The sequence below is a fragment of the Bolinopsis microptera genome, chromosome 10 (genome assembly GCF_026151205.1).
Source record: "Bolinopsis microptera isolate Bmic1 chromosome 10, MBARI_Bmic_1.0, whole genome shotgun sequence".
Lineage (NCBI taxonomy): Eukaryota > Metazoa > Ctenophora > Tentaculata > Lobata > Bolinopsidae > Bolinopsis > Bolinopsis microptera.
This window is the reverse complement of record NC_087081.1, coordinates 8,888,655-8,902,241: the sequence shown is the minus strand read 5'-3', so window position 1 is coordinate 8,902,241 and position 13,587 is coordinate 8,888,655. Positions and strand designations below refer to the sequence as shown.

The 13,587-nt window shown below is 37.4% G+C and overlaps 1 protein-coding gene across 1 annotated transcript; it reads left to right on the top strand.

Annotated features, from left to right (window-relative positions):
• Nucleotides 1-4,073: 4,073 nt before the first annotated feature.
• Nucleotides 4,074-6,886, top strand: LOC134822143 (facilitated trehalose transporter Tret1-like). The gene is made up of 3 exons (XM_063833049.1): nucleotides 4,074-4,240; nucleotides 4,420-4,543; nucleotides 4,660-6,886. The coding sequence occupies exons 1-3, from the start codon at nucleotides 4,105-4,107 to the stop codon at nucleotides 5,660-5,662; spliced, it is 1,263 nt and encodes a 420-aa protein (XP_063689119.1). The 5' UTR covers nucleotides 4,074-4,104; the 3' UTR covers nucleotides 5,663-6,886.
• The last annotated feature ends 6,701 nt before the right edge of the window (nucleotides 6,887-13,587 follow it).

Below are 13,587 nucleotides of genomic sequence, written 5' to 3'. Positions count from 1 at the left end.
TTGAAAGTATTAAAACTCTTGGCGGCTAAATTCTAAAATTTGCCCGGTATTTTTCAGAATTTGGCCGCCAAAATTTTTTAAAGGCAAACTCAAAATTTCATATTAAAACTTAAGGTCGAAATGCGATTCTACGTTGATTCTGTTAATTTCATGTAAAAATATCGAAACCCTATTAAGTTCTATTGTTTTGAGCGAAATCAGTTTTGCAAATATCGCAAACTGAGATATGGGCGATTTTGTTCATTTTTTGCGATTATTTGAACACAGAATCCACAGTTAGGTAGATAATGAGCTGATAATCATAGAGAATGTGTAGAGGTGTAGAAAAATGGGCATATAGTTGTTGGCTCATAACTCTGTCATATTTTGTCCAATCTTGATGAAAATTCATATACGAGTTCAGGGGACCATTAGCTACAAGTAAAGCACCTAAAATATGGGTTTTGGGCACGTTCAGGGTATTTGGCTAAATTTGGCCTAATTTGGACCAAATATGGGCGTGGCTGCCCCTATAATTTCAGTACCTGGCTACTAAATACACTATATCAGTATATCTGTCAGATGAGTTCAGTTTGTATTCAACCACTTTGAATTCCTTTTAAAACTTATAATGGACCATTAACAGATCGAAGTGTAGTAGAGTTCAACTACCATACTATAAGTTATATCTTGATGCAAGCTAGTAAGGTATCTTGATGCACGCAAACTACAGTGAAATTCTTTTTTGGACTGCCTTATTTAACTTGAACAGTGACAATTCAAATTTTAATTTGATTTAAATTTATCACAGATCATAGTAACAAACTGAAGTGTAGCACAGTTTAACTACCATACTATAAGTTATATCTTGATGCAAGCTAGTAACTTAGTAAGGTATCTTGATGCAAGAAAACTACAATGAAATGTACAGCTGTTCTGATATAGCTGCTCCACTTCCAGTTTACTAACAATCATTTCTCTTTAAGTTTAAGTTCTCTGTTTAAGACTCTGCCGGACTTCACGTTGGTGGGTGGGTCATTTTTTCTCCCAAAAACACAGTTAGTACATGGTACTAACTGGTGGGTCTACTGCCCATTTTCCAGAAAAACAGTTAGTACATGGTACTAAGGGGTTCATGTTTTGGGTATCCAACCCCAAAAAACCCATTTTACCTCTAATTTCAATTTTGGGAATGGGTTTTGAGGTTTTTTTGAGTTTTTTTTTGGGTTTTTTGTAATTTTAAAATGTTTTGTGTAACTTTTTATCTAATTCGACTGCAGTGAAAACAAAACCCCTACTAAATAGTGGGTATAATTTTCCCATTTCCAATGTTTAATAGTAGTAAACCCGCGATGGGGTGGCATGTGCCTCAATAAAAATATTACAATCATTTATTATTATATCAATGTATCATTAAATATTTCAAAAATATCAATAACGTATGGTTGATCCTTCACACTTGGTAAAATATATAAAAATAAAGTTAATCTACACTAAAGAATAAATAATCTATATTATATAAATCAACAATATTAACTCCCCATCTTCATGTAGTCATTTATCAAAGCGGTAGAAATCCAAGTAATTTTAGTACGCGGTGCGCAAGGAATTTCGTTTTTTTTTATGTGTAGGCAAGATAAGCCTAAGTGTGGCAGTGAAAATTGAAAAATAAGTTGCAGAATAAATTGCAGTGACTGACTGTCGAATGCATTATCGCAGTTCATTTATTTGACTGCACTAACGTTTAGGATTCTTACAGCTGTTATATTTTGCTAATATTTTGTTTAAAAGTTGTAAAGGACAAAGTTCTTGTCCGTCCACGAAAGGTTTTCTAGGTCAAGTTTTTGTTTGTCCAGTAAGTAACGTACAATGTTGTCCTTGTATGCATTAATAAACTTATCTTGTAACTTAGGTACGTTGAAGGGAAGGATTTTGTTTATTTCGTTTATCGTGTTGTTATATAATCGTGGTCCTACGTTAGAGATGCTATAATCGGTGATCCGTAATCTGTTGAACTTAATTTCAAAATACTTTGGATTTCTCCTTTCCGTTTGTCTAAGCGGTGATTTTTCAAATATACTACAGATACTCGATGGTGCTACTCCCATATAAACCTTGTGCATCAAAGTTAGACAGCTTTTAGCAATGAGATTAGGAAGAGCCAAAATTCCTATTTTGTTGAAGATGGATTTTGTGTGAGATGGTAGTTTTCGTTTTTCTTTGTCGTAAAAATAATAATGAGCTGTTTAAAGCAATTAATGGGTGGTTATCTTATTCTATATACAAAAAAACAGTTAGTACCACGATTTTTTCGACAGTTAGTACCGCAAAAGGCGGCAAAAGGGGTGGGTGTCTTACGTTTTATCCAAAAAAAAACAGTTAGTACCGCAAAGGGGGTGGGTGTGTCTAGTGAAAAATATCCAAAACTACACTTAGTCGACGTGATGTCCGACACTTGGTACCCGATCCCCCCCCCCCCCCCCCCCCCCCCCCCCCCCCCCTACATCAAGAGCTAACGTTACATTATACCTCTCACAACAATAACAACATGGCGAATCTAATAAGCTGGGAACGAGGGGCCAATCTCTTTTTCTTTTGCGCTGCGGCCACGGTCCTTTCGGTACAGATTCCCCTGCAGCATAGTCAGGACGTAACCCCAGGCATGTACAATCGTGTTATTTTCGCAGCTCTAATGAAAGCCACTACCATTTACGCCATGGTTTGGTGAGTGACGGCTGCCCTTCAGCCCTTATACCATTTATCTAGAGTTAACGTTACATTATACCCTACATATATAGAATTAACATTACATTATACCTTACCTTATCGGACCTTATTTGGACGGACATTAAATGAACGGACATAATTATGAACGGACATTAATATGAACGCTAGAAGGCATTCAAAACAATCAAGAATCCGGATTTTTTTTCATTTCTTTTGACGTTTTTTTATACCAGCAAATGATCTTTAACTCCATTTTTAATACAATAGCATATAATATAAGCCATTCTATCCGTAATTAGCCCTAACACAATCCTAAAAGTAAAATACCGTTAGGTCATCTTAAAACCGCTATGAAGAGCTTGAAATAGACTTGAAATACCGATATAGAAGTCCCGATACAATCCTTGGTACTCCTTTTCGATATTGGTTGAAATCCGTATTCGTTAATCTTAAGCAAATATTTGGATAAATTTCTTTCGTCTTCTGAACTTGAGATCTTTCCTTCATAAGCCCAATTATTAGCTGAGAATTAGTGGCGTCGTTGTTTACAATAACTGATATTCAGCAAAGAAACTGGTGCCACCCGATAAGCCGCTCTGGCGCTTAGCTTATAATAACATCTATGACATTCAAGTGCATTTTTAAGCAATTTGCCCTTGAGTATGATAATTATAACCAGTTTTTATCGTGTTCGGCGTCCTCTAAAACATAGGGTTGCATGATTTTCGCTACGATATTCATTAACAAAAAATCCTTCTATTTTCAAATCTCTGGCCTAGCTGCCTGCTGGGTTTCGGAAGGTGATACCTGATCAATAATTGCGCAGCTCCTATAATTGGATCCAATTACACACGATACTCTATATTACTCCATATAAGGCCTGATCGAGTAGCTCGAGCTCGGAGTCGAGAGCAAGCTCTGGTGACGTCATAGTCACGTGACCTCAGGCTCATAATCACGTGACCTCAGACCCAATCAATTGGGTTCTGGCCTGTTCAACCCCCTGTCACCTGATCTTGAGGTGACGTACGAAACCTCGTTAACCCAATCGATGTTTATAACTGGAGTGGCAACTTAGCAATGGAGATTGGAGAGAGATATTTCTATATCATATATTATATATATATCTAATTGTATTTCATTGTACCCTTAAATAAACATAACATGGAACATAACAACACCCTCTCCGCCCTCCACGAACCTGGTATCGTGTGTGCTATGTGTCACGTGAGACTCACAAATCGTATAGCCCAAAGCGGGACGCCCTATTAGTACGGGTATTGTAACTCTACGGATGATCTTGAAGTTGACGGCACATATTGCAATATTGTTTGTTTTATGGATCGCTTCAATGTTATGATAGTACACACTCAAACCAGAAGAAGCTTCCAAATAATAATGAAAAACGGTGAGAATGACGTCCTGGTTGATAAAGACGACCAGCAACAAACAACTTGGACAAGGAATGATAAGATGTTGTTGATATGTTGTCTTCTATGCGACTTTGCAGATGGAACAGAGACGGATTTGCCTGGTTGGTGTAACTTTCAAAGTTGTATCTACTTCTGTCCCGATTTATTTTTGAAGTGAAAATTTTTTAATTTCTTTCTGCACATTGCATTTTACAAGATAGCCTTCCTTGTATTGAAAACCTCACTCCTAATCTGTAAAACACACGAAGAAGCCTGATAACCATATTTACTCACGTATCAGGAATGATGACTCAACAAGTTTCATGTGACATTGGACTGTCTCATTGGAAAGAAGGATTATTGGATTACGTTCTGTACTTCTCTTTAGCAGTTTCAGTTATGATTGCAGGACCATTGGCAAAAGGGTAGGCTCAAAATATTTTTCTAGACAATTTTAACTGTAACCATCAAGCTGCAGTGAAACATTTGCTAGTAGTAATACAGAAATTCAAAAAATATATTTAATGATATTGTGTCTCAGGATTGGAAAACGGAAGACGATTTTAATCTCGCTATATCTGAGTGTATGCAGTTTAGTTATCCTTGGCATAGTTGCAAATTTTACAGCTCTTCTTGTTGCTCGAGCCCTCCTTGGCTTTTGTTGTGGACTCAGATACAACAGTCTTTATGTTTGGGTTGCTGACGTAGCTTATAATAGAGAGATTCTAGACAGGATTTTATTGATAACACAGATATTCTTCACTGCCGGGTCAATGTGGTCATCAGTGTTGGGGTTCCTACTACTTGATTGGATTGGATGGAGGAAGTTTCTACTTTTCTCGACATTGCCCGTACTCATTCTTCCGATCATCATGGTTCACTTCTGTGTAAAAGATACAAAAGGCCCACAAATAGAAGGGTCAGAAGACGAAGCAGAACAGCCAGAAACAGTGATTGTTTCAAACTTCGCAGCTAGAACCACAAAAATGGGGCTGCTCATTGCTTGTGTTACTTTTAATGGCTGGTTGAGCACCCTCCTCGTTCCAGCGTTGATCCAGCTGCTTAAGATCAAGGAAGCAGGACCAAACATTCATTGTTCAGTTACCATGACTCAAGGGCCGGAACTCTTGTTACTGGCACTTGTTAACTTCGCAGGTATGCCCTCTTTATTCCTTATGCACTGGATAAAAGACAAGATTGGATTTCGTAAACTGCAGGGGTTTGTTTCCCTAGTATACATAGCAAACTTTGTACTGATGCTCACACAACAAAACCTTGCGGTAACGATTTTAACTAACTTCATAACGAAGTTTTTTGACGGGATAATTGTAATGGGCTACACCTATGTCCTCTACGACGTGAATTACTTCGGAACGTCAAACTTTGAAGTAGGAACTAGCATCGCAACCACAATTGGCTTGATTGGTTTGATGGCTGGGTCGGCCATGGTCTCATTTGCCTCCACATCATCTGTTATAATCACTGCTGTGGTGGTCAGTGTGGTTCAGGTTATGGTTGTTGTTTCTATGACAGAGGTTCAGTAGCAATATCAAGCTGAATAGGTGAGCAGGTTTAAATACACACGGACAGAAGGTTAGATAGAAAAGTGCTCAACACATTAGGCCAGGTTTCAAAATGAGGAAGTGATCTGGAAGTCCTTTCCGAAACTTTCTTTAGTTAGAGCTGAGGAATAATCTGAAACTGTTTATCTTAGATTCCGTATCAACCTTGACAGCTTTGAATTCTAGAGTTACACTTACACTTTACAGTTATGAGTTATATCACTACAAACTTTCGACCTAATATGACCGTTAGACACTCTCACTGCAAAGAGACACAAACATTGTCCACTTTTAGCAGAACATCCCAGATTTGCTGCATGAAAGCGAAGGTGATAGGAAAAGACGGAGACTAAAAACACAAAGGACTGGAGAATAACAATCAGAGAGTCTTCTTCTCAATTTATCTGGGGACCATCCCGGTTCAATCCCTTTGTCATATTTTCAAGTAATTCTAGTTTTTCCATATTCCATAAATGTATAATACTTACATAAATACATCTGAGTAACAAGATTTGAACTTTATTTAATTGTTTCAACCATGTAATAATGTGTTGAACTAAATTAGCGTAATTCCTTCAATTTATGTGATTAATTTCTCATTCATGATACAAGTTTGATTGTGTGTTGTTTTACTGAGAAGCGTGAGAAATGATAATCATGATCAAACCATGTGCATCATTAAACGACGGTCGTTGCCTTTGCGAATTGAAAATACTGTAAAGATGTAATTTATAGTTTGCTTAACTTTCAAATATTGATAATTCCAAATAACTTCTCTCATAGAATGAAAATGAAAGGTACCGTTTAAAGTTTATTGTTATATAGAAAACTGAGTTTCTGGTATTTAGTGTATGCTAGTCAAGCTCTAGTCACGTAACAGTAACACGAACGGCAGGGCATACCGCATGGTAGAAATGAAACGAGTAAATTAAAATAGAGAAATAATTAAATAGCTAAGTAATACAATACGAACTTATTGTGCAAGATATGTATTTACTGGGCAGCACTCAGCCTGTCATTCCGCCGCAGCTTAATTTATAGCCTGGGGTTCCCAAGTACCCCTGTACACTGTAGCTGTATGACTACTTTATAATTTCTTCGATTTCAATTTCTTTCATATCAACATTTTGACTGCTTAACAAATATTTTTCGTGCTTACTGTACTAACTATTTGTCATCAACGTGACACAGTATATATTATTTGATAAAAGGTTTGAATATCTTTTAGCTTGCTCTAGTGTACAACTAGACTCTATAGGACTAGAGCAATGTTAGAGTTAAGAGGCAAAAGAACTAAATACGTATTAAACAGGAATTAAACATGAAATATAACACTTCTCTATTATAATCACAACAACAATCACAAAATTGCAGTGCATTTAAGGTTGTTAAGTGAAAGCTCTCTCTTTATCTAAAGTTAAACGACTGGTTCAATACAGTAACTAAATATTAAGGTAAGTTAATTATTAAATACTAAATACTAAGTTAAATACTAAGTATTAAATACTAAATATTAAATACTAAATATTAAATACTAAATACTAAGTTAAGCGTATCACTATCAGTTTACATTTACAGCACTACAAATTCCACCCGGCAAGTATCAAATAAATTGCGTAATTTTCATGGCTAACGCCAACGGAGCTTATCAAATGTCCATACAATTTTATGACGTGATAAGACGTCATGTAATGCGATATGTCATGTCATCATGCGTGTTTATTCCAGTCATTCGACCGTTATAGTCTGTCGTTCTTATTCTCGTTTGAGTTCCTCCTCTCTTCTGCGGTGTCTCATCTCGTTTGCCTGTCTCTGCACTTTAGCGTGTTTCTTCCTGTTCTTGATCTCCTGATAAATTGTTTTTTAACAAAACCATGAACGTTTCGATCCTTCCCTCTCACACCCTTACCTCCTTCCATATCTAGATGGTCTAATTAAGAGCAAACATAATCTCACCATGTAGAGAATAAGGGCTCCTTTCCCAGTTGGTACTCGGTATTGGAACATGGCCTTGTTCATCAAACAAACTGCTTTACCGTTAAACCCAAACATATGAGGATCAATGTTCTGAATCTCGTATTTCCTGGAGCACCATCTTAGCCACAACATCACTTCTGCTACACTCCAGCTTTGTGGATCTGAGGGATTGTGGAGCGTTTAAGTAAAGTGAAAGTGAAAGTGAAAGTGAAAGCCACAACATCACCTCCGCTACACTCCAGCTTTGTGGATATGACAGATTGTGGAGCTTTTAATGTTAAAATCAATAAGTTTTCATCAATGATGATCATAGATAGATATCTTAAAATGGGTAAGTAGCATTTGTATTTTTAAATCTATCGGGGTCACGATGATAAATCACTTGAGGATAATCAATCAGTTTCACATGTTTACTTATTGGAAGTATTGGCGGAGTGTTGGGTGCATTGTAGAAAATCCTTGCTGCCTCAGTATTTGGTCTCTCTAGTGGTGAGAAGGGAATCTCACCGGATAATAGCACTGAAAGTGAGAGTTTAAGTGAAAGTGAAAGTGAAAGTGAGAGTGAAAGTGAATTCTGCCAGAGAATATTAAAACATTTTTCATTCAGAAAACTTAATTTCATACCATCTCCACAAATAATACCCTCAAAAGCAAATTAATTAAATTGAAATGTTACAATCAGCCAGAGTAAGGGGTGCGGGGCTACTAGCAGTGCTCCTTCTCTCCCCCTCATATTGACTATCTCTAGTAGCCGGGTCGGGGTCAGGTCCCTGGGGAACACCTTCCTCCTTCTCCTCAATATGCTGCTTCTTCCTCATTGGTGATCTGCTCACGTCCTCGCTCCGAGTTGGGCTTCTTGTTCTCTGCACGTCAGGGTGCACAGCGTTGATGTTCGTGTAAACTTCACTCCCATCAGTGAACCCCAGGTATATCACTTGACAACTGCTCCCGTGTGGCTCTGATGTTATCTGAAATACACTTTCTCTTTCACTTTCACTTTCTATACTAACTGAAATATAATCAGTTATCTCCAAACCAGCTCTTGTTAACAATATTAATTTTTATGTGCGAGACGGCTACTTTAAGGTCCGTCCAAGTTAAAGTCCGTTGAATTTTTTTCAAACATTTGTCCACTTCAACTTTTTGTCCAGAATAGGAAAACTATGAAAAATTAATTGTACCGTAAGGTATTGACGGAAAGGTTCTCCTTGGTCTGCCGGAGGATGTTTTCAAGGGGTCACTTGGCGGAAATAGTCAACGAAATCATGGCACTCAACAACATAGTTCGTACGAGCTAGTCCCCGCCAACATGACAAACTTGTTCCAGCCTCTAGATATTACGGTAAACCGTGTTGCCAAGGACATTGTCCGACGTTGTTATAGTTCATATTACTCAGGGGAGGTAATGAAACAGTGCTAGAAAAGCTCCACGTGATGTTAAGGTTAACCTAAAGTTGACTAAGATAAAACCACTTCACGCCGAATAGCTTGTAAAAGTTAACACTGAAATGCAGGACCGGGGTTGTTTGATAAAAAAGGTTTTCATAAAGCTGGAAATCACTGATGCTTTAAGCATGGACTATTTCATGCACGAAAACGCATTTGATGAAGATGATATGTGATATTAGACACTGATCATGTACACATATTTTAACATTTTTACTGCTTAATGACTGCTTTTCTTACTGTATAAAAAATGGATTTAAAAATCATTTGCAGAAATAAAAAAACGTCAAAAAAATAAACCATCAAAAATTCGGACTTTTGATGGTTTTGAATGCCTTCTAGCGTTCATATTAATGTCCGTTCATAATTATGTCCGTTCATTTAATGTCCGTCTAAATAAGGTCCGATAAGGTATAACACGTTACTATGCATATATGACACGTTACTATGCACATATGACACGTTACTATGCACCAATTTACCAAAAAACTAGCACGTGAATTAATGTTTCGGTTTTGCAAGTTATTATTCTACAAACCTCGTTTTTAAAGTATCCGCTTGAGTTTGTATCGTAGTTGTTAAACCCATAGCCAGTTACTTGTCGGTGTTCGAGCTGTGGAACCGGAAGTTGGTTTCCTATGTTCCACGAGTTGTAGTAGTCGTAGTAGGACATAACTTTGTGTAAAATGCACAGCACAAGAAGGGACAGCAACCTGAAAGATGCAGTTCATTAAACAAAAAGGGTGGGGTAGTTGATTTGTTGCTCTACCCAATTATGTCACTTCTCAAGGAAACAAAAAGGGTGGGGTAGTTGATTTGTTACCCAATAATGTCACTTCTCAAGGAAACAAAAAGGGTGGGGTAGTTGGGGATTTTAAAATACCTTTTGGCAACGGTTTCAATCAAATGAGAGAAAAACTGTTTTAAGTAAATATCCACCGTAAGGGATAATGTGTAATAATAGCAAAACTCGCTGTCTCGGATTTTGCTGCAGTTATCTTGTAAACGCATAGCATAATTGCCCGTGATAGTATGCTTACCTTATTGGACATAATTATCACCGACTTGGTTATATAACCTAGAACTGACTTCCAGTTCACAGATCAAACATATCACGGCAGCTATCGAATTGCGAAACAAAATTTACCGGTAATTGAAAGGGCTCCAGTTAATAAGGGGTTGATTATGGAAAGTGGGAATTGAGAGTTACAAATTGGACAGTTTTTATTCGCACCTTTTGATAAATGGAGGATCGTATATTTCGTAATTGAGATTGAAATATATAGTCGATTTATCAATTAAATATTTGATGTCTGATCAATGTTATCTGTCCTTATTTACCGGCCTTAGTTTGAACAATTTTGGCTCCCGTGGCCAAATAACTTTCACTTTCACTTTCACTTTCACTTTCTATACTAACATATATATGTTTTAAGCTATTTTCACCACTACAATTGAATTCATTTATTGAGGATGTTACAGAAGGAATTAATTTAATGTAGTTTGAGGAGTCCTCACTCTCCTCACGACCAGCAATAACGTTTCTCTTGTCACTAATATAACTATAACGATGGAAACTTAAATAAAATCAATAATACTTGTGTTATAAAAATCCAGGATTGAAGACATGACTGTGATTTACTCCTTGAAAACAAAATTATCGTTTCAATGTTTCATGGATAAGTATAGAACGAAATCGAGCGAGATTATTCAACATAAGTATAACTTGAATTTCGGTTGGCGTTGATGAAACTGAAAAAATTTGAGATCATCGCCCATCGGTGAAGACTGAAATCTATAGTTGCCTAAAATTGCTAGAGCTAAATTCTAGAAGTGTAGCGATTGTTTTCAATATTTATGGTGCATTCTTGTATATTGGAAATACTGATTTTAGTTAGAATTAGGCTGCTTACATTTTAATAATATTATTTCCGTTATTCATTTGGGTTGTGTGAATAATTCATTATACAAAATATAAGTGTTCGAAATGCTGAGGTTCGCTTTACATCATTTTCATGGTGATTAAATGTTATATATGTATATTGATGCTTTTCATACAAATACTCCCTTGTTTGCTTATATTTTGTTACGAAAAGGCAATATTTAATTGTGCTTCTATGAATTTTGACTCATCTTTATGGTCAATCGAGATGGATGTAATAATAGAGGGCATATTGCAGATCTTCAGGTTCAAACTAAATCCGTGACGTATGAGCCCAACCTATAATTATAACAAATGGCAGTTGGCTCCTCCCTGTGAGACCTGGTGATCCTCATTAATGAAATGAAATTATGTGCTACTCACCAAAATGACTCCGTCGCTCAAAAGTCAAAACAGAGCTAAAAATGAAAACTTGAAATGGCTGCATGTTTTACAGTGGACTGTGGTTTATTTAAGGTGGCTGATACAGATCCACCATTGTTTTTGTTGCCTTTTATGGAATTGTGTCACCAAATAGTTCCTTCACCTCAGGAAATAACCATAACTATCCTATATAAGGTGGTTTTACTTGTTCAGTTAAGATTGACTGCTTAATTGAGTTGTGTGGGCAGCCTCCAGACTTCCGACGTCATTGTTGCTCTGACGATCGCTTACAAATTAACCATTTATAAAAACCTGCTTCTACTTCGCAGTGTGGGGTAGTCTCAAGCTCATAGTCTGGTTATGCAGTGTCATTAATGCTGTGAGGCTGTGAGGCTGAGAGGCTGTGAGGCTGTGAGGCTGTGAGGCTGTGAGGCTGTGAGGCTGTGAGGCTGTGAGGCTGTGAGGCTGTGAGGCTGTGAGGCTGTGAGGCTGTGAGGCTGTGAGGCTGTGAGGCTGTGAGGCTGTGAGGCTGTGAGGCTGTGAGGCTGTGAGGCTGTGAGGCTGTGAGGCTGTGAGGCTGTGAGGCTGTGAGGCTGTGAGGCTGTGAGGCTGTGAGGCTGTGAGGCTGTGAGGCTGTGAGGCTGTGAGGCTGTGAGGCTGTGAGGCTGTGAGGCTGTGAGGCTGTGAGGCTGTGAGGCTGTGAGGCTGTGAAGCTGTGAGGCTGTGGGGCTGTGAGGCTTTGAGGCTGTGAGGCTGTGAGGTTGTGAGGCTGTGAGCAATGGTTACTTCGACGCTTTTATTTTAGGCATTTGACTCGTTAGGAAAAGGGAGATTTTTAATGAATAAAATAACTGTTCTGATTCTGGGTTTAAATGATAAAAACTATCTCAGCCCCTTATTTTTAATATAATTTGGCCCATAATTTAAAAGTTTTCGAATTTCGAAGTCCTTCAGCTTCAGTTGACTACACTGCTACCGTTTGTAGATTAAAATAAAGTAATATGTAATATGTATGGTGACGGATGATGAGCCATGAGTGTCACCTCTGAGGAGTGAGGAGGAAGGGTATGGTATTATACATGGTGATAATGTACCATGGTGAAGATAACGTTGTGGTAAAATAGGTGGATCAAGATAAATGCTATAACTGGGCCGCGCTCAGCCTATCATTCCGCCATATCTTCAATCGTGTGTATATGAACACAAAAGCCTTGGCTCCCAATGTAAGGTCAATATGAGGGGGGGGGGGGGGTAGGGTCAATACATGTGTTCGGTAAAATATCATGAGTAGATATAATATAGTAACACTACTCGTCACTTAATTGAATCAGTAACGGTCCCCGTTGTGCAGGTGCTGTGGGTACATTGAGTACGGTCAGTGCTAAATTTTGTACAGAACCCCAGGTTTATAGGGTAACCGATCATTTATTTTGTTTAAAGAATTGTGTGTTTTAAGAATTGTTCAGAGTTTGATTTGTGCGTTATCAAAGAAAATATATCCACTGTCTAGCTCGAAAACTGAGAGTTAAATTATACACGGTTCAAATTTACTTGTGAGACATTAAAACGATGAAATAACTTTCATGAAATATTTTGATTCAGTAACAGAATATTGAGCATCAATATCGGACTTAAAACTTGATAATTTACTACGTTATAATTTAGTTCAAGAATCACCCTCTTCCGTTCCGAGAACTTGGGTACAATTTAGTTCTCTGCTTACATACAAATTGTTATTAGAGGATTGTACAAGTTGTTTGAATATGCTAAACCCCTTTGTTTTAGATTCAAGTAAAATTCCTGCTGCAAACGTTAGAAGGAAAAAATACCAGTAATTTACATCTTCTTCTAAATTGTAAACAGGTGTGGCAGGAGATTCGATGTCTAAAACGTTGATGATTGGAGAAACAAAAGTAAAGTGTTCAAATTTAGTATGTTGAACATCTCCATTAGATTTTTGTAGCAACATATCCAGTTCATCTACCTTGAATCCTTCCCATGAAAATATAAAAGTTTCCCTTTTTATAGTTGCGTTAAGGAATGAGAACATCTTGCCATGGTTGTGATTCAAATGTAAAAACAGAGTTTTGTTTTCACGGTAAAGGTGTGCTGTTTGGTCATTTCCCTCAAAGAAAAAGTAGTCCTGTGTGTTGTTTGAATTTACTGGAAATTCAATGAC

Excerpts from the sequence above, each read along its gene's own strand:
- LOC134822143 (XM_063833049.1), top strand. The coding sequence starts at position 4,105 with ATGAAAAACGGTGAGAATGACGTCCTGGTTGATAAAGACGACCAGCAA. Across the intron at positions 4,241-4,419 it reads AACAGAGACGGATTTGCCTG|GAATGATGACTCAACAAGTT; the intron begins GTTGGTGTAACT and ends CTCACGTATCAG. Across the intron at positions 4,544-4,659 it reads GCAGGACCATTGGCAAAAGG|GATTGGAAAACGGAAGACGA; the intron begins GTAGGCTCAAAA and ends ATTGTGTCTCAG.